Here is a 25,200-nt window from a genome sequence, read left to right as displayed (position 1 = left end):
GCATGAAGAAAGACACTAACTGACCTGCCAATCTTATGAATATAGTCCCCCGTGCCTCATGCTACCCCACAGGGGGGCCCGTCCACTATTTGAGGAGCACTGGCTTAATGTAATTAAAAATGCTGTAACCTTCCCATATGCAACAATAATCAACAAATCACTTGCAGATGTACCAGCCCAGACTGTACATTCACATATGCTGACAGTTACGTGTACAAAACGTCAATTAAACAACGTCAAACCCGCTTTCTGGAATTTCTCCCGATTTTCTGCACTCAAAAATTGACAGTATTGTCCTGTATTGCACAGTATCTGCTGTATTAGTTTCGCATTGGTTGCAGATGTGTTGAAAACATCAGCATGACTTTGCCTCTGAAAAACACTGCTGGAATCAGACTGACATGGACCACAGCATTGCTCCTTACGTCAGCCACTGTTATGTAACTTTAGCCCTTTGTATGTGTGTGTATGTGTTGAAGAAGAAGAGCGGGGACATGAACCCTCTTACTTTATTTCCATATCCACAATACGTCAATATCATTGCAGTGCAAACACAGTAGAAAATATTGTCTTGAACAGAAAGTCCATTCACAGAAAACATTTCAAACAAAAGAACTTGACAAATATGAAATCATGTATAACATATCTCTGGAAAAGACTACAATGTACAATAGTTAGTCATAATTACATCCAACAATTGCATCAAGTATGAAAATATCGATTTACAGGAAAAAAAAAATCTTACGTAACAACCCCCCCTTTATCAACTCTAAATCATTGTATAAAAGTCCTCATTTTTAGAAACTTCAAGCAAGCATTCGAGCTTCTATACACCCATGAAAACAATTTCAATATCATAAGAAGTACAACATCATTTCACCCAGGTAATGCTTCCTAACATGTACCAAGACCCATGAGACAATATTCAAAAAGAAAGAAAAAAAAAGAAACACAGCTGAAAGTAGAGAAATTTAGGCATCCAACAAAGAAAATTCACCATTACTGCAGTCACGCATTCCTTGTGCTACAGCCCAACACAAAAGGTTTGATATGTTTATGAAAATAGGTTGGCACGTTAAAAAAAACAGTTGACAACAGCAGGAGCAGGGAAGAGGAACACTCCGCGCTTGTCCAACTATCCTGAAATATTGTCGAAAAGTTTGCACATCAAGCTTAAGAAGAAGACACGGGTCAAAAAAGCACCTTACATTCAAAAGGACCGCTACCTGTATAGAACATGCTTGGGGACGACATGAAGCGCGTCCGCTGCTTGAGTTGGACTCAGGTTTCATCATCGCATGCATGTAAGAGCCAGTGCATGAGAATTTGTATTTATGAGGAAGACATAAAGAGATTTCTCTGAATCCTCATAAACATCCGTTGTATTTGCTGTATCAAAGTAGATTTTAAAAATCTAAGAGTATTTTATAACAATATAACAAAATATTACACAAATAAATACTCCATAGGGAATAAGTTACACTCACGTGACACGGAAAATAAGCTTTCTAAGTCATGCTTCAACTCCACAGCTACAGACTTCTGTGGCTAACTATGCATGTTCTGCCAGCTACATCGACTATGAGGTCAAAACAGGATCCAGCTGGCTACAGCATGCAAAAGTGAATATGCTGAGATAGGAGACAAACTGCTTTATTGCTACACTTTGCTAAGGAAGAATCTGGAAGTCAAGCATCACAGGCAAACAAATAGCAAACATGAAATGCAGCAATGGCTTCATGCACTTACAAAAAAAAAAAAAAAAACCTGTTCACCTCATGTACCATTAGAGGTTTACAATAAAGTGTACACTCTCCCGAAACTGATTAAAAGGCAATGCCCTGTTGCAATTTGGCAAGTTTATAGCATAATTACACATTTGGCTCCATTTACTTTAAAAACTCCTGGTCAGCAATAAATAAATCGTAATTTCATTGTAATAAATCAATAACATTTAAAGTTTAAGGAGTAAATGTGCTCTGAGACAGACGTGTTCACTAAGGCAATAACACTGATTTGGCTTGATACTGTGAAAAAGGGGTCAGCTAATGTAGTTAAAGGAATTGTTTGTGCTCTTGTGCGAGACTTGCGTGCTACACTATCAACTGTGCATGTTTTTATGCTGATATAGTTTATTGTAGTTGTGGATACAGTTAGGAGTGAAATCCTGGACACGTCCTTGGCCTTTGATTTACTACAAAGAGAATGGAGCATCCTGTATCCTGTTCATGACTCCCTGCGGCGTCGAACTACAAACTCAAACATGGAGGGAGAGTCCAATCGAGGCCCCCCATGATCAGTCCTGGATGCATGGTGGGTCCGAGTCCAGGGCTCCCATTAGACAATGTTTGTCCCTCAGGCTCACTGCGCCCCACAGATAGGAAAGTGGAGGACATCCTTCGTTCTAATGTCCTCTCTCATTTTCTTACTGTTTTCTATTGTCACCATGAAGAAAGTGGACATCACACAACTGCAGTGGGGACAGAGGGCAAGTACCTAGTGGTGCTGGTGGAGGTCGTTGGTTTAGTCATGCATGGGCTCGGGGTCCTGACTGTACCGTAAGTGTTCACTGTAGGGGCGGGGCTTAACCTGGTGCGCACATTGCCATGGGAGAAGGCGCTCGAGCGGCGCTCAGCATTACCAGGCTGCTGAAGCGACTGAGATAGCAGACAGCAGCTTTGCCTCCGCCCTTCTAGGAAGTAAGTTAGCATCTGACCTTTACCCTTTACACTGACCTGGCCTCGACAGACAAAGTTATAGTGGTCTGCGACGACACGATAGACATCCTCTGTCACCTGGAAAAGAAATAGAGAACAATGATGATGCCAGATATGATCTGTTTGATGGGGGAGACAGAAGACTGTTCATGATAGATCCCTTGAAGGGGTCAATTAAAAAAAAAAAGTTACTAAAGTCCCAACGCAAAAACACAGTATTTAGCTAATCCTACTGTAACCCGCCCTGTTTCGCACCGCTCGCACCGGGGCTCAAACACAGGAATTTCGTAATGGGAGGCAAGAGCGCTGACCACACGGCCAAAAGCCCGGACTGTCGACCGCGTGTTCAGCGCAGCTCTTAAGGCAGAGGGAGTGAGGTTTACCAACGTACACTTGCACAGCCTCACTGGCTGGCATCCGTTACACTCGATTCAAGAAGAGGCCTGATCCAAAACATTGGAATTTGTTTTTCAATTAGAAATCCAATCTTGCTTGCATGAGGTCAGTTCAGCCAGGCTTTCAGCGCATGCTCAGGTGGCCATTTTCTATGCTGCTTGGCCTCACTAGGGTCTTTGGGTGACTGGCAAGGTACACGCTGGACTGGTCACCAGCCAATCACAGGCTCAAGTGGCGAATGTGGCCAAACTGGAAACACCATAGCTAATGCTACATCTCAAGGTGGTTATTTCTGGTCGGAAGACGAGTCAAATTCCTGATGCGGCACCTGACTTTAACTCATCAAGTCCCATTAAGTTTTGAAGTAACAGTCATGTGACTTTCCCAGGATATGGCTTCGTCAAAATGACAATGTGTCAGGTAAGGTGGCTTATTTCCAAAATACTTTTTTTTTCTATCAAAGGTAATTTTAAACTATCCATCAATCCATTTTGTTCCGCTTATGCGGGTCCGGGTCGCGGGGGCAGCAGTCTCAGTAGGGAAGTCCAGACTTCTCGGTCTCCAGCCACCTCTTCCAGTTCCACGGAGGCGTTCCCAGGCCAGCTGTGAGACATAATCCCTCCAGCATGTCCTAGGTCTGCCCCAGGGCCTTTTGGGCATGCCCGGAACACCTCAACAGGCGGACGTCGGGGGAATCATTTTCAACTAATTTAACAATTAGAGTACTTTGATAGGGTGCCACATATTATAATTCAACTGCTCGTGTGATATTTCTTCAATGAATTAATATAAAACGTTATATATAAAAATATATGGACAGTCGTCCCTCGCCATTTTGCGTTTAGAATTTTTTGCAGCTTCACTCTGATCGCAGTTTTTCAAAACCAATTAATAAATTATCACTGTTTCACGGTCGAATACAGCCTATTACGAGTCCAAAAACATGCATGTTTAAGCACATTTTAAGTATTCTTGGCCTAAATTAACCATTTTCAAGCACAAAAATAGCGAAATGAATGAAAATACAAATACAGTTTCCCTCGCTCCATCGCGGTTGACCTTTCGCGGCCTCGCTGTTTCGCAGGGTTTTTTTTAGCGCAATTTTAGTGCTTTTTGTTTTTACAGCGTATGAACACTCATTGTGTTCTACGCCCTTATTGGCTAAGGGAGAACCCACCCATTTTCTTCTGCGTCCTTACTGACTGGAGACCATTGTCAATCTCCTTCGTGCCGCACTGCCGTGTTTCCTGTTGTGTGCTTCCTAGCAAACAGTTTGCAGTGACTCTGAACTCTGCATGTTTGCACGTTTTCTCCCCACCAAAACCCACAATGTCGACGAAACGCTCTGCGCCCAAAAGGCAGAGGAAGATGCTACCCATCGCACAACATGTTGGACTTCTGGACATGCTGAAGGAAGGTAGAAGTTACGCGGCTGTTAGGCGCCATTACGGAATAAATGAATCTTTCGTTTGAGGAAGAGGAGGAGGACGAGGAAAATAGGGCGACAGCAACAGCATGTTTTAACAAGAATACAAAAACGCATCAGCGGAGCAGCGCCAGGACGAAGAGACAAGGTCAGAGGAGTGAAATACGCGTGAGTCACTTAATAATTTCTTGTGTCCAACCTTGTAAGTTGATCATTAAAATTCAAACGAAGGTTTCATCTTTGAGAGCATTTAAACAGGGAAATGTGGGAAAATGATAATGCCTGTCTGACAAAACTGTATAAAGTGTACGATGAGTGTTTTTACAGCCTTAAAACATGCATAATAATTGCATAAAATTTAAGTTGGCCACTTCGCTATTTCGGGAACTTATCCCCCGCGATAAAGGAGAGAACACTGTATAAGACATTGAGAAGACGTATTTAAAGATATTATATGTAGCGTTCTACACTCGTGTCACTAAGGGTCAGTAATGTTACTGTAGCGATGGGTGTATTGCGTACTTCTGAACTTTTGAGTGTTGGGCTAGAGGGCAGTGACGTTCTGCATGCTAGGTTAGCGCTACCGTTTAGGAAATAAGTACGTACAAGAAGAAACCTAGGACGTGTTGAAGTGTTCATCCAGTGTTTTGCGCATCTGACTGTGGGACATAGTGAAAGTCAGGTGTGTTTAGGCGCTTGTAAAAGTGACAGAATTTCCTCAGACCGTCCTCGCTGTTTAACTCCACATTCACTGGACATTCTGTTCATGGTTTGCATTAAATAATAAAAAACGATAAAGCACCTACCTGTATTTTCCCTTGTACTCCAGTACTGTCCATTCTGCTTGCTACATTCACTGTGTTTCCCCAGATATCATATTGAGGCCTTCTGGCTCCGATTACTCCGGCCACCACTGGACCCACATTTATTCCTGGGCACAACATCAACAATAGTACAGCATCACCCTCCATGAGTTCATTTAACAGCAACCACGTCAAAACCACGTTTTCTCATCAGATTGTGCTTGTGCCTTGAAAGGACGGCTGTACACTACAGTATGTTGTATGTAACCTGATTTCTCCAGATAAACTGTTTTGGAACAAGTCTGTTGACCAACAGATGAAAATCATTTTTCGTGTTTGACAATATTGTTGTGACACTGACATTTGATCTATACCAGGGGTGCCCAAACTTTTTCCACTGAGACCTACATACTGAAAAGTCAAAGGATGTGGGGGACCACTTTGATGTTGGTATATGGTTTTTTTTAATGTATTTTGTAAAAGGGTTAAACAAAACGTAAAGTATAATTAATGACAAAGCTTTGTGTTATTATATGTTAACAGTGTCATCATTCAAGCTTTTTCTCTTTTCATAGTGCCCTTAGCTTTATTTTCCACATTTTTCCTGGATTTTTTTTATTTACAGTGTTCCCTCGTTTAACGTGGGCGTTGAGTTTCCAAAAAATACCAGTGTTAAGTGAAATCCGTGTAGTAGAAGTAGATGTTTTTTTCGTTTTGTATATATGGTTTTTTTAGATATATTCATTATATATTTTTCCTTTACGGGATATTTTTTTTTCATTTACAGTATATGTTTTTTTGCTTACGGGATATGTTTTTTCGTTTATTATATATGTTTCAAGGCTGTAAAACCTCTCACCACACACTTTTTTCAGACATGAGAAAATATATATGTTGCGCATACAGTATATAGCGCCTTGAAAGCACGGATCACGCCTTGGTCCATGGGCTGAATCAGCGATGTAGTGTTTCCAAAATAAGCCTGTCTCGTCCATATTAAAAACTTGTTCAGGCTTATATCCCCTTTCCTCGATGATGGCTTTAAATTTGTTTATGTATGCCTCTGCCCCGGCATCCGCAGAGGCGGCCTCTCCGTGGTCTTGTTGCGGTCCAACCCCTTCTGTTCAATGATGTCACTACAAGCCTTCGCCCGGACTTGGCACACCATGCTTGAGCCATTGCCCGGTGGAAGGGGAATAATGTCGTCCACTGATTTAGCCTCAAAGACGCATCTCTACGCAGACGCATAGAGCCCTTTTTTTAAGTACTTGTGGTTAAGGAAGATGCAGTTGCTTTATTAACAAGCGGCAAACACAACACGTTGTAAACACACTCACACGGCCAGAGTCGCACTAGCATGCTATGCTAACCCTGGCAAGTTCCACTCATGCTCGTTGACGAGTAAGCCGATTTAGCCGGCGTTTAGAATGGCCGCTTCAGGGATTGTGCAGCTTAGTGTTTGTGAGGAAATACCACCATGAATGTAGACACAGACAGTAGCTCCACCTAGTGTCTAACCTAAGAAGTACAAAACAGTTAAGTACATTTTATATGTGAGCCAGTGTCCATTATATTTTTAGACTTTGGTATGGACCAGTTAAAAAAGGATGGCGGGCCGCATTTGGCCCTCGGGCCGTACTTTGGACACCCCTGATCTAAACATTTATTCTTGACCTGCAATGAAAGAAAGTGTCTTGAACAGTGAAACATACAACTGAGGATTGAAACACTCATCATGGGCATGAATGTCATATTAATTTGGGGCTCTTAATGATTTATTTGAATCGTTCGTACAACTTCAATGATTTTTAAAAAACAATAACCGGGTGCACACTTTTAAATTTATTTTGGATTTCTCCAATTTGGTTACCTGGCACAGACCAACTTTTCAGCAGTTTTGACATGTGTTTTGGATCACAGTCATGTTGGAAAACGCAATTTATTGCAAGTAAGCTGTTGATCGGAGGTGATTAATTCAATTCGTAATTGTGGTCAGTAAACACCGGACTCACTTGAGAACCACTTTCAGCATGTGCAGCTGCAAGGTTGTGTGTGTGCCCGTCTCACGCGCCGTGGATGAATACACTGTGTGCCTCATTCAAAGCTAGACGGAGTCGATAACGTTGCTCATTAATTAACTCTTTGCGCTTAATTATGTCTCCCGAGCGTAAGGCAGGCTCTTCTGGTGGAAACGCTCCACAGAAAAAAACAGTCATCACCATAGACGTAAAAATGAACACCATAGCTCTGAGAGAGGAGAAACACCCACCAATATTGGCAGCACTTTTGGTATTAAACGCTCAACTATCACGGCCATCATTAAGGATAAAGATCTGCGCCTATGAAAATGACAGTAATAACTAAGCAGCGGTTTTATTATTGTAATGTTTCTTCTCCTGCCCCCGCGACCCGATCTCGGAAGAAGATGGATGGATGGAAGACCTTCCCAACTTGTGTAAATCTATACAGTGAAATTGTCCTTCTTAGATCTTCACTGACTTGGTCGAGATCCAGTGAGTGCTGTCAATCATCATTTTTATACTGCCAAAGAGAAACTACAGTCAATCATGATCACTAATGAGAAGCTAATAAGGCTTGGCCTTGTCAAATTAAAATACATTATGAGACCTTAAGCACCACTTACTAAAAGATTTAAGCGAATGTCTGGAGATAAATGAAACTGTGATGAGAGAAGATTCAAAATAAATACATGTGTGCACCAAATTCTTGTTTTTTTTTTAACTGTATGTTGTTTAATAATTCCACCCTTGATATTTATGTTTTGACCTGTGAAAACGTGTGAAACCAAATAAGTGGTAATACCAAAATTAAAAAAAACTCAACGAAAACAAGTAAAAAGAAGAAAAAAAATAGTTGTTCAAAGCTTGTTTTTTTTCTGCATGCTCAGGGAATAGTCTTCTACAAAAACTTGTGTTTCTGCAAAGTTGGTTCACACACGTTTTAAGTCTTCCTACATGGAGCCGTACAGTCTGGGGACAGGATGGTACTTTATAAACCGTGCTTTGCTGAGACTGAACAAGGACTTCTGTCGCAAGCTCCCCACAGGATACCCAACACAATGGAATCCAAAACTTCACGTCTTGCTGTGACGAGTTTCCTGGAGGGAACGCTCTCTCTGATGCATTTCCGAGCAAACTTACTCGCAATTAGTGTCAATAGTGCACAGTGCAATAGGTCAGGGGTATTTATGGACTGTAGGTGTGTAGTGATCGTGTTTCCACTCACCTACTCTCAGGACAAAGTCATTGTAAGACTGGTAATTGATGGCATCAAGGACGTCAAACATCTCAATGGCAAAATCTGACACTGTGCATACGTGTGATGTGATGGACTTCTTTGCCTGGAAAACATTAAATGCATATCATCGACACACGCAAATAAACACAAAAATTGAACACAGGTACCAACCTGACTTTCAAAAGTGAAGGTAAACAATAATATCTACAATGTCGACCAGTCGCAAACAAATATGAACACAACTCTCCTTCCAACAGCAGATAAACTTTTAAGAAAAATGTTCCTATATTTTGGCGAAGATCCAGTAAATGTAAATAGTTAGTCAACACAAACCCTTACAGTACATCCAAAAGACACTGACCAGTGCTGCTATCATCATTTTCGTCCGATGCACATATTTTCCACATATTCACATTCATTCATTCGTTTTCTATGCCGCTGATCCCCACTAGGGTCGCAAGGTTTTCCACATTTTCTTGATCGGAAATTAATGTAGCCTGACTGCTTTACAAACACTGCTAAGCTTTTAAACTTTTGATTGACAAGCCCCTCTTCTAACGTACGTAGCTCGAGGAAATTACATTCATACATTCTTAGTAATGACTGGTGCATTGAATAGCCATTAAAATTGTAAAAACACTCATGTGATGGTTGATGGGAGGACTTTTGCCGCAACTTCTGCATAACACAACAATGGAAAAAGTGGACTGTGTGTCAATGTTGCACTTTCAGTTTTGGCTCCTGTCTTTATTTTCCAAACAATCATGACAAAACGGTCTTCAAAGGCAGCATACAATGTCAAGGAGCCATGGAGCTTTGTTTGCATCAATTAGTGAAGGCTCTATCTCTGACCAAGGGTCGTAGTATTACAGTAGTTGTAGGTTTGTTGTATTATTGTCAAATTTGAAATGTACTATGTAAGGCCTCAAGCTATGTTCCCATTGTGTTTTCCAGGCCATACCTCCAAGTTAATTATTTTGAAGCCACATGTTTCTGAAAAAAATATAGGCAAACCTTAAGAAAAAAGAATTTTCAGTGTAATCAAACTGCTGTATTTTCAGTGTCAGTAGAACTAAGATTCTGACTGTTCTGTTGCAAAACGTTGAGAGTGTTTCCTTCAAAAGAGCCAAAAGCCATGCCTCTACGCCAAATGGTTCAAGGAAAGCTTTACATTTACTTTGTGTCTGACTTTTACAGGCATTTTTTGCCAAACAAATGTGGAATATTGGAGGAGCTAAGCACTCTTTATGAATGCAGAGTATAGTATTGATGCCACAGAGGCCAGTGATCCCAGACAGGGAATTTATGGAGTGAAACATGATGACAATGCAGTGAAAAGACTCTCAACAAAGTGAAGTGCATTTTGAGCAATTTTGAAAAACATGTATGTTTTAAAGGGTTCTTACACAGTGGATTTTGCATGCGTACCTGGGAGCCAGTTGTAGGAACGAGCCCTACTGCCGCCATGTATGTACTGCCAATAGTCTTAATTTTCTCAATATCTCTGTAGCACTCTTTGTCCATCAGCTAGAAGAAAAGAGGAATAAGGGAGTGAAGCACAAAGAAAACAAAATTGCTTTTGCATATTAAAACCATACCGAAGAAATTTAAAGCTGTTAAATATCATAGCTTCTATAATATTTACATTCAATGAATGTACACTGTTCAGGTACAGGTTCAGGTACCTATCTTCAAATTTTGTTTCAAATTGAATATTCGTTAAATCTAAAAGACACTTTTTAAATTAATGATGACAATGTTAATCTCCTTAAGGGCATTTTATTAATAATGGAGCACAACTGTCAAATACACAACTCAACCTTTGTGCACAACTCTCAAATACACTGAGTAACCAATTAAAATAAGGCTTTTACCTCATCAAAGTCAGCTATGATCTCATTGAGCAGCCTGAGACACTCGACTCCCATGTTGTTTCCATCCAACTCAATGTAGAAGTCATTGAAGTTGGCGATAGACGCAAACAGTACTCCAACCTGAGCGTAGGACTGGTAGTACAAGTCCTGGTGGAGACAAGGATTAGAAGAGCAATGTTTGTGCTGGTGTTATGGCCAGACATTAAGAAACGCTCTAAAAACATGGGAACAATTGCAAAACAATTCAAAGTTCATTAAAAAAATACCTGATAAAAAAGAATCGACTTTCACAAAACACATGAATGCATTTGGAAAACCATGCAACCAAGATTGTTCCATCTTCAGCGAAAATGTAAGTTGCTGTAACAAAAATGTATTTTATCATGATTAAGTAGAGAAATTTTGAAATCCTACATGGTGTATTCTGAACATAGTGTGCAGGTGAACTTTAGCCTAGAGGAACATGAGGAAGTCTTGTTGTATGGTGCGACTCTCAAAGGGACACCAAGGTGCCGGAAATGTCCTTCCTGACTCTAGTGTTTACCAACCTTTGGCCCAGAACCTGCATTGACTGATGCATAGTGCTAGTTGTGAAAGGATCAATGTTATCTTAAAACTGTATTGGCTTTTCCATCCTCCAAAATGGCAAGAAAGTTTAAGGCAAAGACAATAGACACTTGCCAGACACTTTATTAGGAATAATGGGCATTCAATCGATTGCAACTGGACTGTTCAGGTTGTCTTAGAAGAGGTTTCGCCTCTCATCTGAGCAGGCTTCATCAATTCATGCTCAAAGACACACCAGTCAGCTTATATAGGACAGCTCTAGTCTGAGAGCTTGGTGCAAGATGCAATCTATTTATCCTCTAAAAAGGACGAGGCAGGTCCAGACAGGAATGGTTGGCTCTTTAGTGGTGTCTAATGACGATTGTTAGGGTGCAATGGAGTGGGGCCTCTGTCCGCCAAAGATGGTCGTTTGGGCGGTATCTCCTGCGTTAGCATTGCATGTGGGAGAAAGGTGTCTCTCTCTTTCAAACCATCCTTCTTCTCTGTCCAAAATGTGTACATTTTTGTCCTCAAAAGAGAGCTCTTTCTCTTTGAGGTGCAGGTAGACCGCAGAGAAGAGTTAACCTGTCTGTGTTGTGCCATGCGCCTGCTCAGTGGCTGCTTGGCTTACTCAATGTCAAAATCGGTGCATTCCTCACTGCACTGGACAGCATACACCAGATTGCTCTTCTGGGTATGGAGCGTCCTGTCTTTGGGGTGTACCAACCTCTGCCTCAAGGTGTTACCAGGTTTGAAGTGTACTGGTATGTTGTGTTTGTTGAAAATCCTTCTGAGTTTCTCAGATAGACCTGAGACATACGGGATGACAATGTTATTGCATCTGCTACTCTTTTCTTCCCCATCCACTTTGCTTTTGGTCTTTCTGGAACAAGATGCACTTTTTACAATAGATGAGGAAGTGTCAACCTGTTTAGACGGCTGATCCTGTCAGAACATGTCTGTGGATATACTTACCATGTTCCTGGGGTTTGACATGAGGAAGTGTTGAGCCACATGTGCTGGGAGCAGGTTGAACAGGATCCTCTTGTTGTCCAGTTTGACTTTCTCCATGTCATCTCTCTCCTCTTCCGCCTGGGCAGAATCAGCCAAACGCACAGTGCGCGCCCACACACACACACACACACACACACACGCACACACACACACACACACACGCACACACAATCATAGAAAGAGAGATGCGGCCACATACTTCTGTAAGTAGATCAAACATAAATCTCTTATCTGTACAGAGCAAAGATTTATTGTAGCTCAGACATACATGCAATTGCGTGTTCTTGTCACTAGATGGCGGTAATCATTTTCCTTCATTTTTAACTCTTGTGAAAGTCTATGAAAGCCAATACTTTCATGAATTATACATATACAACTGTGCATGTGAGCACACACACACTGACCTCCATATTAAGCTATTAAGAACACGTTTACCTTTTTTCATCCAAACCATCTGCATCAGTAAGATCGTTTTACATCCCAGTACATCCCCACAATGAGCTGTAAAAATCAGTTTGAATTTTCAGGGACTAACCATATGAGTCATTCATTTCTCAGTCAGTCACAGGTCACATAGACACTATTCCTTCCACATTTACAGGCATGGGAAATTTAGAGTATCCAGTTAACCTCAGATACGCGTTTTTAGACTGAGGAAGGAAACCAGAGAAAACTCAAGCAAGCAGGGGGAAGCTGGAATCGACCCAAACCCTCCTTGCTGCGAGGCAGACGGGCGAACCACATGCACCTACCGGGTTGCCTGGATGGCTTGTTCAATTTCTAATTTTATAGATTTGAGTTTGAAAGTTTAGACTTTAGAGACACATGTTAAAATATGACTGAACTGTTGATACAGTAGGTTACATGACATACAATTATTACAAAGTGTCACCTTTGATTTGCATCCAAAGGAAAGTTTAGTTTCTCCCTCTATGTACTCAAAGACTGTGTGCCTTTCAAAGAATGAACCCTACCCTGCCAATACACAACCATTTCAATCGGGCACACTTTTCTACTCAACAGGTGACAGAAATGGCATGAAACAAGAGAGTTCTAAATGTACAAAGCTTTTGTTTCATGCAAAACAGACATACCTGAGTTGCCCACAGATAGTCAAGGCGCAGCTTCAGGTCGAGCTGTCTTGAGTGGAGAGCCAGAGCACCAGAAAACAGCAAGACAGCCAACACAGGATCGTACCCCCGTGTGTGTAGAAACCCACCACTGAAAGACAAACAAACATGAACTCTTTTAATGAAAAACCCAAATACTGTGCTGGAGGGATTGTTAATTGGAGTTGTGCATATTGTTAAATTTAATACTATCCCAATTTAAATAACAATGGAATGAGAGCATTGTAACAACAACATCTGGTCCTTCCAACAAGGCAAGCAAAATAACCTGTCATGTCCGTGGTAATAACGTTTCCATACGGTATGTTAGTGAACCACAACACAACACATTCATATGCAGCTTTTGAAACAACAAACTATTGTGCATTAAGCATAGCATTCTTCCCAAGTTTTCATTAGTACAATCAAAAAGACACCAGAAATGACAATAATTACCCTGAATGTGTCATCAAATTTTATTTTCACACCTGACACATCTATTAAATGATAGAAATGATAGAAAATGTACTATTAACGTTTAAGAACCCAGGCCCATTTATGCATACAATCAATTTATGGGAGATATGCCAGTGACCAAGTAAACAAACAGAATACATTTATGATGTTTTTAGAGAGAATATTAACTCATGTCAAAGTTTGTCGTGTTACATACAGTATAGCATTATTGCCATGTGTGCTATCGTGCCAAATATGTCACATCAGGCTTTCCAAAGCAGTTTTTTAACCTCTATTTCGAAAGCTCCTGAATTCACACCAAGAATTGCCATCATTTTAGATGTTACGCATGACTTCAACAAATCTCTGTTGAGTCACCTTTGAGAGTGACTAAACAGTCCCATTCTTGAATGGCAGACTCTTCTGCACTTGCTGGAGGTGAAAGTCGACGCAGGCTGACGATGCTGTTGTTTCTCCTTCTTCCTAGCCCGCTTGGCCATAACGTTTTTGTTTCTGTCCTCCTCAGCTTTTTAACACCCTGTTTGACAGTGAGGCACCAGTCTGAGTGGTCGCTTGTACGTCTTTCCCAGGTGTCACTATTAATGCCTGACAGTTTCATGTCCTGTTTGCATCTGTGTAGCGCAGTCATGGGCATCCAGTCTGTCAGTTGCCCTCTAATAACACTCTATACAGCAGGTCCTTAGGAATCTGGCCGTAGTCAATTCTCCAGACACGGGCAAGCCATCAAAACCTCATCTTGCTGAGAATGGCCGAGATGCTGTATATAGCAGAGTGTTCCAGAACCTCTAGATGGTGAGGATTCTGTGTCCTGGGCCATGATGTTTGTCTTCTTTCTGTGATCGTCAGTCTGAACTATTTGCAGGTGTGGAAAAGGCGGCTGACAAGCTGCTGAAGGACGTCTACTGTGGGAGACTTCAAAGCTGCATCTTCAGCGAAGAGCAGCTCAAGAATGAATGTCTTGGTGACTTTACGAGTAATGTTGAACTTGCCGCCAGCCCTGGTGTGAATATACAATGCCTCGCCGCTGTCCTTGAAGGCCCACTGGAGGAGCATGGAGAAAATAGGAATATAGGAATATGCCTAACAGCATTGGTACAAGGACACAGTCTTGTTTTGCTCCGTTGGGGACTGGGAAGGCTTCAAAAGTTGCACTGTTGACGATGACAGTGCAATGCATGTTCTCATCAAACGCCTTTGTCGGATCTATGAAGGCATCTGCTGCTTTTGACACTTCTCCCACAGCTGGCGTAATGAAGAGATCATATCCACAGGTGACCGGCTGGCTCGGAAGCCACACCAGAGGCTAGGGTCTGGATGCGTGCCATGACTACACAAACCAAGGCCTTGCCAACTAAAAATATGGCATTTAACATTTATGAATGAACGTTACAGATACAGTACAGCAGTGAGTGTGTCCAAACACATAATGTAATACTTGGATGAACACCCTCTGCAGTCAGTGAATCCCATGGACATCATCAAATTCTTAGTACTAACTAACTTTGTTTACAAGTATGTCAGTTGAGCCACTGAAAATGAAATAGAGATGATCTATTTAATGTACCTATAGCTATCATTCCTAAATGGTAAATGCTATATATTGTGAAACAAATTAAAGATGAAAGCCTATACTTCAATCACATGCTGATTTATTTATTTCAAATCCATTGTGATGGCATATACTGTAAAGGCAAAATCATCACTGTCACTGTACAGGTACTCATGGAACATACTGTAGCCAGTTTCACAAACAACAACACTGAAAGCACAGAAATTTCACTGTAAAATAAATTGTGGTTAAATGTACAGTACCAGTCAAATGTTTGTGTACGTCCAATACAGGACTGAAAACAGATCTACTTTGGACAGTGCATGCCTAGCTTTAGTCTTACCCAACAGCTTGGCGATAACCACTGGCTTCCATGATGACGGTGTAGGTGACAGACAGGATGAGGAGAAGGAGGATCTTTGGAAGTGAAGACACTCTGAGGTAGGGGACAACGGTGAGTGTACCAGCTAAACAAGACAAAAGTGCATAAGCCATATTTGGGACAGTTCTATCTGCAGCCGTGGTGTTGGGGGGTTCAACACCAAACACGTCTGAGTGGCTGGAGTTTGGTCTAAGTCGACCCCATGGAATAAATCCTACCTACAAGAATGGAAAAAAAAGATATGTGTGTTAGTCCAACAGCTCATTACCAGGTAATCCGCAATAAACACCGAGCATAGCTCATTTTTAGGCATTTGGTCACAAACACAAGTAGATAGTTACATAGATGGATAGACAAATTTACGCCATTTGCATGTGCCGCCACAGCGAATGCTTGCTTGCATATTGCATCTCAGTGCTACCATTTAACACATTAGTTCACATTTAACACAAGCATTTCAGACCTTACGGTAAGACATATGGAAGTGACTGTTTTGGGCAATCACAGTGCTCAAGATAAGGTTGTGCAACACCCAAATGATTAAATTGCATTGAAAATAACAAAAGCCACATAGAAACGGTGCAAATAGTATGAACAAGAGTGCAGTGCTCCCTCGCTTCATTGCGGTTCATCTTTTGACTTTATTAAAGTCTTTTTTTTTACAGCATATGAACGCTGTTACAATCCGAGACTGGCTCTTTAAGAATAATTGCATTGTGGGAAGTTGAGTGTTGTAGTCCTGTGCTGCGGGGGGCCACTTTGGTGAATTTTGTGTATTAAAAATGCTAAAACAAGTCCAGCGTATCAATCGATCCAGCGTACCAATCAATACATTTTAAGCTATCTGATAAAACATTGACATCTTAGCTTTGTGGTACAAGCGACAAAGAAAATTAGTGTAGTATCTAAAAAAAGATGCTTCCAGGACTGTTTATGTTTTTTTAAATGTTCTGGAAAATGAAATACTGCTGCGTTGAAACAAAACAACTGCAATTTGGGTCCATAGTGAATACACAATACTGTGACTGTTGCGGTAAGTTATAAAATAAACAATATATAAATACGTAACTTGAACAACTCAAAGTACATGAGCGTTAACATAGTTGCTGCTTATTATCCTCTACTAGCAGTTGCCCTGTGTATGTGTTATCCATATGTTGCTTGTTAAGTTGCTGTCTGACAGTTGTAGCGTTTTCTTTAGAACACCCTGAGTCAGACTGGTATTTTGAGTAATGACCTCCTGCCGATTCTGATTTGTTGACAAGTAAACGTAAACATAGGTAAGGTTACGCAACCAACAATTATCTGGCCAGGGAATGCAATGTGTCCTAGGGAACAATTTCACTGAAAATATTGTTCTTTTTGCTTTATAGTTGAAGACTTACCATGCAGGCCTGGGTAACAGAATAAGAGAGCAAAACTAGGAAAACGCAAACTACTGTTCGGATCTGGATGGTGAGGCAGCCTGGTTGGCACTGATCCCAAAAAGAAAGAAAGACAGAAAAATAGGTTTGAAAAAGGCTTGAAAACGTTTTTAAAGCAGCAAATTACTTACATATGCTTTACATTTTATAGCACACAGACCAAACCTGTTGGGAAATATTCCTCAGGGAAATAAAGTGCAACTATATTTTCAGAAACTTGATTTACGACAATGTTATATAAAGAGCATGGATGTAACAAGGGGTGTGTATTGTATTGTATTATATTATATTATATTATATTATATTATATTATATTATATTATATTATATTATATTATATTATATTATATTATATTTAGTTTATGAGTTATATAATTTATATAGTTTGCATCGTTAATTGTTTATATAATATTATATACAAATGCTCAGTTTTGACTGATATTTCAACAGGATACAGTTTAGCTCTAATAACCAATGCAAACCGCAATGATAAACAGTAATCGTAATATATAAATTGGTTAATTAGTATCAATTAAAAATACATTATTATCTTTAGTTTGAGTCATTCCATTCAAACTTCCATTGGTTCGCTGTTAACTGTGTTGTAGAATCATTTCTTTAAAATACAAAAATCTGTATGAAAGAAAAAATAAAAACTTGGAAGGCAATATTTTGGGTAATCTGAATAATATTTCACATTTTCTTTCCAAACTCTGCATAACTGAATTTTTATGGAAAAATCTCATGAGAAAGCACACACACATTAACTATTGTTGATGGGGCGATATGAAGGAGGTGTGTAAGAAGGTCCTACCTGGACACTTGTAAGATGCAGGTACATGACACCAGCCACGTGAAAACACACACATAACACCAGCAGAAGAAGTACCAGCATCCCCCTGTGAGAGAAAGAGAGCGATCCGAGTGATCCAACTGACACATTTTCATTGCATCGGTACACCATGGAAAGAATGATCAGGTTAGAATCATTTTACGTACTGTGGGATCATTAACAGGTAGATAAGGCCAAAAAATGCATCCAGGATCAGAGAGACAACCACTGCGCTGATGAAATGATCGTCATACACCTGGTTATACTAGGAAAAGTACAGAACAGAAAGAAAGAGACTTTAGCATACATGCTATTAAATGTTATTTGCTAAATAATAAAACAGTATGTTGGCATACCTTATTATCAGCACTACTGGGACTTTCAGGAACAATACAACTTTTAAGACAAGACAGCTCGAGTCAATCCAAAGTCATATGCTTGAAATTTTTCCTTACAAGTCATAAGCACTGTTTAGTGTCTCCCAAATAAAATGGCTTTTTTTTTTTTTTTATAATGCAACAATCTATTAAATCGACAAATACAATGAAAGCCTTTTGAATTGTTAACATTTTTAATGGAATAAGAGCAGTATGACAAGACTTAGATAGGGACAAAAAGTTAGGAGTTTTGACGTAGCATTCAGGATTTATGTAATCACACATTCGTTGTTTGTTCTTAAACCTGATTGGACATTGATCAATGCATTCAATGAGGCAGATTCAAAGGAAAAGTATGTTGTCTTGCTGGAAATCGCATCATATCGATCACATTATTTGAATACTTTGAATGGTGACGCGTTTTATTCAATTTATTAGGCATTTCAAGTCATCAGACTAAAGTCCAAGTCAGGTCCCCAGTCATGGATGTCAAAGTCCAAGTCGGTTTGCTTTTCTTTTTGATTGAAGACAAAAAGAAAAGTGAAATACACAGGAAACATGCAAACCCAACACATTTGGGACAAAACTGACTATGTAAAGCACCAAAGCAAAAACACATGTAAGGACATTAATTTCAGTCAAATTTCCACGTTTTCATAATTCACAGTATCTTATCTCAAATAAATATTAAGCATGAAGGATTGCAGCTGCTGATATGCCCGATTCCTGGCTTGCTGCATTTAGTTGGCTTTTTAATTTATCTCCTACAAATGTCTCACACACACACGCACACACTTCCCTTTTCTGTGTCTCATTTATTGGTCTATGGGCTCTACCCACGCACACATAGGGGAAAGATATCACGTGTGCTGCTCAGATGTTCCCAAATCATTATCTGCAACCCCTCCTGAGAGGGTGGGTGAATTACTCAAACACACACACACAGTATATGCACTCACACACACTGACATCGAAGACTACAGGCATGGGGGCAAGGGAAAGCAAGGAAAAATAAGTAGAGCTGTGTAGGATGTGTGAGGAAACACATAGGAGGGTGCAGTCACGAAGCCTGTTATTCTACTGCACACGTGTAATGAGCAAAGTCAGAAGTTTACATACGCTTGTCATGGGAATGAATGTCTATCAATTTATGGCCCTTAACGATTAGTTTGAACCGTTCTTTTTCTAGTGTAGAATAATTATACAATGTACATATTCAGGATCAAAATGATCTGGCTGGATATTTGACCATTCCTCGTGGCAGAATTGGTAGACTTCATTTCAATTGGTTGGTTTGGGGCGGACCGGGCTTTTAAGCCACTCCACAAATGTTCAATGGGGTTGAGGTCGGGGGCTTTGGAAAAACTATTCCTTTAAACTTAATTTTAGCCTGATTTAGCTGTTTCAAAAGATGTATGTTGTATTATCATTCCATCCTAGAATGGTTCATATGAATCATTTGGGTCCCAAAATGTAAAAGACATTCAAGCCCATGATGAGTGTCTGTAAACCTCTGACCGTAACTTTACACAGCTGGGGGCGCCAACATTTTGAACCCAAGAGCCCTTGTCTCGCCCGAGAAACTAGGCAAGATCCCCCCATGATATTTGTATATACAATGATCCCTCGTTTATTGCTGTTAATTGTTTCCAGACCGAGCCATGATAAGTGAATTTCCGCAAAATAGCTTTCCTTATTTATAAATTGAATATTTTTGTACTTTGAGCATAGAGAACCTGTTTCATACCTGGAATGGACAGGAAGTGACGTTGAGTAGAGTCGAGTGTTAGCTTGCCGTGCAACAGTAGCTTGAGTTCGGGATTATTGTGCCTTTTGTGAAATAATTCAAACCTGCAATAAAGTCTATTGTTCTGGTGATCAAGTCTGGCGCTTCTAATAATAACTTATAGTAACATTACTGCCACCTAGTGACCAGTGAAGAGTACGACATATTATTGGGTCTGTGTCTTCTGAATGCCTTATATTTGTATTTTAGTTCATTTAGCCATTTTTATGATTGAACATGCTTAATTGAGGCCCAAAATACACAACACTGCTTAAATATGCATATTTTTTACTAAAAGGCTGTATTCAATCATGAAACAGCATGATTTATTGATAGATTTTTTTTTTAAATAGCAGCAAAATTCGAAGCATGAAGTGGTGAAAGACAACTATATATTTTTTTTTATTTTGTAGAAAGGTTTTTATGAAGGGATGCACATTTCAGGGCAAAGCGTTGTGTTATTATTGGTAATTGGTTGTTGGTGTCAACATTTCAGCTTTTTCTCACTGTTTCGTTTGCTCTATGTTTACCGTTTTTCCATTAAAAAAATGGTTTCTACAATATGCCTCGGGTCAATGACAAATAAGCACAAACTGTAGATGGCCCCACACTGGGTACCCCTGCTTTTTATCTGGTTTGATGGCTTAAAGTATGAACAATCTGTGTCACCGCAACTCAAACATTTTTTTGCTTGTCGCTTGCGGGGCGAGGGCGAGGCCTGGAGAGCGGCAAAGTCCCAAAGATCGATTGGTCGATCGCAATTGACGAGTTGTCGACACGTGTTATACGGTATACTGTGATGCCTAGGTTCCCAAAGGGGGCACGAGTAACCCCGGGGGTACGCAAATGGTCATGGCGATATGTGAATAGAAATGGAAACCAGCGTGACTGCATTGGTGTCTGATAGCGTAACACTCGGTTACGCAGTGCGCTTCAACAACTCATCATGTGAACAGCACCTGCACAGCGCAGAGTACAGTGCGCAAGAAAGGAAGTTGTGTGTGTTTATATGAACAAACAAGAAAGTTTGATGATGATGTTGTGCGTTTTGCATGTTTAATCTTGGAGCTTTCATTAAATATTGTGTGCGTATTAAGAGCTGGTCTTCTTACATGGTGCTGTGACTAATTAGCTCATTTGCTGAGCTATGAGCCTGTAATTTTCTTTTCGTTTCTTGACTGGATGCACTGACTAGTATATGTGCAGTAAAATAGGCCACATGATTTTTTTGGGCAATGATTAAGGCTACAGGAAAACGATACAGACCATGCCTTCATCAACGACCACTGTTTCTCGACCAATCAATGACATGGGGGAGGATGTTTCAAAAAAGCTACTACAGCATATACGAGTCAGTGAATTTTACGCACTACAGCTGGATGAGTCAACAAACATAGCCGACTTGGCACATGTCCTGTTGTATATGGTAATTAATTTGATTTGAACATGCATACAAGTTACACATAAGAGGAGGGGATACATGACTTTATCTCTATGTCTGAAGGAGTATGGGTCCGTGAAAAGTTTGAACTACTGCTGTAGTCTATACAATATTTGCTGCGTTCTGGATATTGTCAATGTTGATCCAGGTTTTTGTCCTATCAGCAGCTGTTCAGTGGGTGTGAGCGGGCTTACCCTGCGTTCCCTGTCTCGGTTCCTGAAGAACAGCGTCGTGTAGTTGAGATCTGACGTCTCCGACTCGGTCTGCCGAGCTTCTATGAGCCGTCCGATGTAGCGGTTGACTCGTGTTCCCGGTGAGTGCTGGATGGTGGCGGCTGAGAAGGATGTTCGATTTCTTAATTTCTCTGATGCAGTCCTTAATGCTCTCCGCTGTCACACACCACACATAAAATGCAGTATGACTCTCCACTGGAGCGGCCTTGCAGCTGATAATAGAATTGACTTTGTTTAAGGTCTTTTTTTTCTGTTACATACACAAGCTCGTTGTGTATGTACAAAATACAGACTAAAACGACACATACAAAAATAATTATACATAGGCACTGAAGATAGGCAATTAACTTTCAATGAGATTTTGTTGAATTAATCCAAAAAGGGCATTTGTGAGATCAGAGATTAGAGATGTCGGATGAGCGGTTGTGACACACCATCACTGTTGTAGCTCATCACAAAAGTGTCTGATGGGCTTGAGGTCTTTCTAGTTAATCCATGTCAAAGTCATTCAACCATGTCCTTACGTACCTTACAATCAAACACCTTGGGGTTCCATCTATAAAACTAGTAATTCACCATCACTTTCATGACAAGTGTATTTGTGAAGGGGTTTATCAAAAAATCTGAAACAAAACACTGAGACGACACTATCATACAGTTGGGAGCAGGACTGAGCCTGCTCCCCCCAGAACAGAGTTGTTTAGAGAGTGTGATAAACGTTTTGTCATTTTTGATGCTTGTTTTTTCATAGACATTTTATTAAGAAACCTGGGAACTGTTTGAATGTGTGTAAAATGCATACGTGGTATGGTCTCGATATGGATATGTAAAATGCATACTTTACTAAATGCTAACATGTCATCAGTTTCTGGAGGCAAAGGCTGGCATTATGTATTCAGCATTTAAGTATGTACATTGCATTAACATTTTATAAGCTACAACGCTGCAAGGATAGCTGCTAATAATTAGCATGCCAAATTGCATTGTTACATTACAGGTTACGTTTGAATCAGTAGCGAGGGTAGTTTAGCTAATGGCTAAGAAAAATAAGTTTTGCTAAGGTCCAGGCACACATTTGAATAACTACGAACAGTAAAAAGAAGCTCCTGATGAAAATGACCTCCACTAAATATGGAGAAGCAAAAGCATTTATAGAACTACAAATGCACTTTATATAATCAATAGATAAGATTACTTTCATTCCTTCAGTCTATTGGTATTATTTGTATGAAGTGTTGAGTAGGGTACTGTTTCAGGCGGGCCATCTCACATTTTGATCTAAAATGGTTGGCCCCCATAGTGGGTGTCATTTCTCCCGCATACTGACCAATCAATACATAACGTTCCAAATCCCATTTCTTATATGTGGAAAACTTTAGAACCCAGGTCTCATTGAATAGAAATGACCATTGATCATTCTGTCAGTCGCCATCAGTCATCCAATCAAAAACCCACTTATGCGTATATTAATCATCTGCATTTGACAAACAAAAACAAGTCAAGGTTAGCTCAAGGTACTTCACACATTGAACGGGTACGGAACCACACGCCTCATACATGAAAGGAAACCCAAACGGACCCCATATGAACAAGCACCTGGCGACGGAGGCACGGAAAAACTGCCTGTAGCAAAGAAACCTCAAACAGAACCCAGATGTTGGGTGCTCAATTTAGGAATATGGACAATCCTGTAAAAATGAATATTACAGCAAGCTACACGAGGCAAAAAAGCTGTGGGTTAAGCCAGTTAACAGCCAACACGACCAAAGCTTTCTGCACTTTTGTTTACTTCACATATCTGTGAACTTTGACTTCAATCAGTTTAGAGCAGTAAGAATATTACTGTTAACATTAATACTTCATGAGCCATGCCTTCTTTTCTTCTTTTGCATTTGAAAGTTTGCAACAGAACATTTCAAATTGAATTTGTTTATGTATTTTCAGGTTTATTCATGCACACACAAACGCAGCAAAACAGCACACCCACAAGCGCTGTAAAAACAAAGTAATCTAACACTAATCAATACTAATTTGGAGCATTCGTCACAGTTTCTTGGGTTCATATCAACTTCTGTGTGGAGAACACTGTGCCCTCCAAGGTGGTGCGGTGTTTTCCCAACAACAAACCCTGGATGACCTCTGAGATCAAGGCCCTGCTGAACAAGAAGAAGAGGGTCTTCAACTCGGGGGACAAGGAGGAGCTGCGCAGAGTCCAGAGGGAACTCCGGCATAAGATCAGGAAGGGGAAGGACTGCTACAGGAGGAAACTGGAGAAGCGGCTGGAGCAGAATAATGCCAGGGAAGTCTGGAGAGGCCTGCAGACCATCACAGGCCATGGCAAAGGAGTGGGGAGAGACCAAGCCAGTGGGGACAAAATCTGGGCAGATGAGCTCAATCTGTTTTTCAACAGATTTGAGTCTGCCCCCCCTCCATCCCCTACCCACTCACCACTCTTCACCCCTACATCCACATCCCAGCCATCCTCTACCCCCCTCTCCATAACTGATGATCAGGTGAGAAGTCAACTAAAGAAGATCAAGGCAAGGAAGGCCCCGGGACCGGACGGCATCAGCCCAAGAATCATCAAGGACTGTGCTGACCAGCTCTGTGGAGTGTTAAGGCACTTGTTCAATCTCAGCCTGAGCCTGGAGAAAGTCCCGGCCCTGTGGAAGACCTCCTGTGTGGTCCCAATACCAAAGACACCGCGTCCCAAGGAGCCTAACCACTTCAGGCCTGTTGCCTTGACCTCTCACCTGATGAAGACCATGGAGAGGATTATCCTGCAGCACCTGCGACCCCTGGTGGGCACTCAGCTGGACCCCCTGCAGTTTGCTTACCGGCCTAGGATCGGAGTAGACGACGCAGTGATCTACCTGCTGCCCAGATCACTGCTACACCTGGAGGACAGCGGGAGCGCTGTGAGGGTCATGTTTTTTGACTTCTCCAGTGCCTTTAACACTATGCAGCCATCACTGCTCAGAGTGAAGATGGAGAGTGTGGGAGTAGACCAACAACTGACTGCATGGATTATAGACTACCTCACCAACAAACCACAGTATGTGAGGCTCCGTCACTGTGTGTCTGACATGGTACTCTGCAGCACAGGTGCCCCTCAGGGTACAGTGCTCTCCCCTTTCCTCTTCACCCTCTACACCTCGGACTTCACACACAACTCCCCACAGTGTCACATCCAGAAGTTCTCCGATGACACAGCCATTGTTGGTTGTGTTTCGGAGGGGAATGATCTGGAATACAGGACGGTCATCAGGGACTTTGTCAGCTGGAGTGAGCTTAACCAGCTGCAACTCAACACCAGCAAGACAAAGGAGATGATCATTAACTTCCAGAGGAAAACATCCCACTTCACACCGGTGAACATCCAGGGAGCGGACATAGAGTTGGTAGACAGCTACAAATTCCTGGGTGTTCACCTTACCAACAAACTGGACTGGTCCGTCAACACCCACGCCCTCTACAAGAAGGGCCAGAGTCGCCTCCACCTGCTGAGGAGACTGAGGTCCTTTGGTGTGTGCAGGACTCTCTTACGGACCTTCTA

At 41.1% G+C, this 25,200-nt stretch overlaps 1 protein-coding gene across 4 annotated transcripts in view; it reads right to left on the bottom strand.

The window, feature by feature from the left end:
• Positions 1-480: 480 nt before the first annotated feature.
• The window catches only part of adcy1a (adenylate cyclase 1a), a 57,932-nt gene continuing 33,212 nt past the window's right edge, over positions 481-25,200 (bottom strand). Inside the window, exons 9-20 of one of the 4 annotated variants that reach the window (XM_054789645.1) lie at positions 21,606-21,800; positions 17,975-18,072; positions 17,790-17,874; positions 16,937-17,026; positions 15,513-15,769; positions 13,129-13,255; positions 11,996-12,112; positions 10,475-10,621; positions 10,029-10,127; positions 8,589-8,703; positions 5,346-5,470; positions 481-2,795 (exon numbers count right to left, since the gene is read on the bottom strand). In XM_054789645.1, coding sequence (XP_054645620.1) covers positions 2,463-2,795; positions 5,346-5,470; positions 8,589-8,703; positions 10,029-10,127; positions 10,475-10,621; positions 11,996-12,112; positions 13,129-13,255; positions 15,513-15,769; positions 16,937-17,026; positions 17,790-17,874; positions 17,975-18,072; positions 21,606-21,800 — 1,788 coding nt within the window. In that variant the 3' untranslated portion in view covers positions 481-2,462. The other 3 variants (XM_054789646.1, XM_054789647.1, XR_008572687.1) reach the window with 3 other exon arrangements.

Source organism: Dunckerocampus dactyliophorus, chromosome 10 (genome assembly GCF_027744805.1).
Source record: "Dunckerocampus dactyliophorus isolate RoL2022-P2 chromosome 10, RoL_Ddac_1.1, whole genome shotgun sequence".
Taxonomy (NCBI): domain Eukaryota; kingdom Metazoa; phylum Chordata; class Actinopteri; order Syngnathiformes; family Syngnathidae; genus Dunckerocampus; species Dunckerocampus dactyliophorus.
The sequence above is the reverse complement of the archived record's forward strand: the minus strand, read 5'-3'. Positions and strand labels throughout refer to the sequence as shown.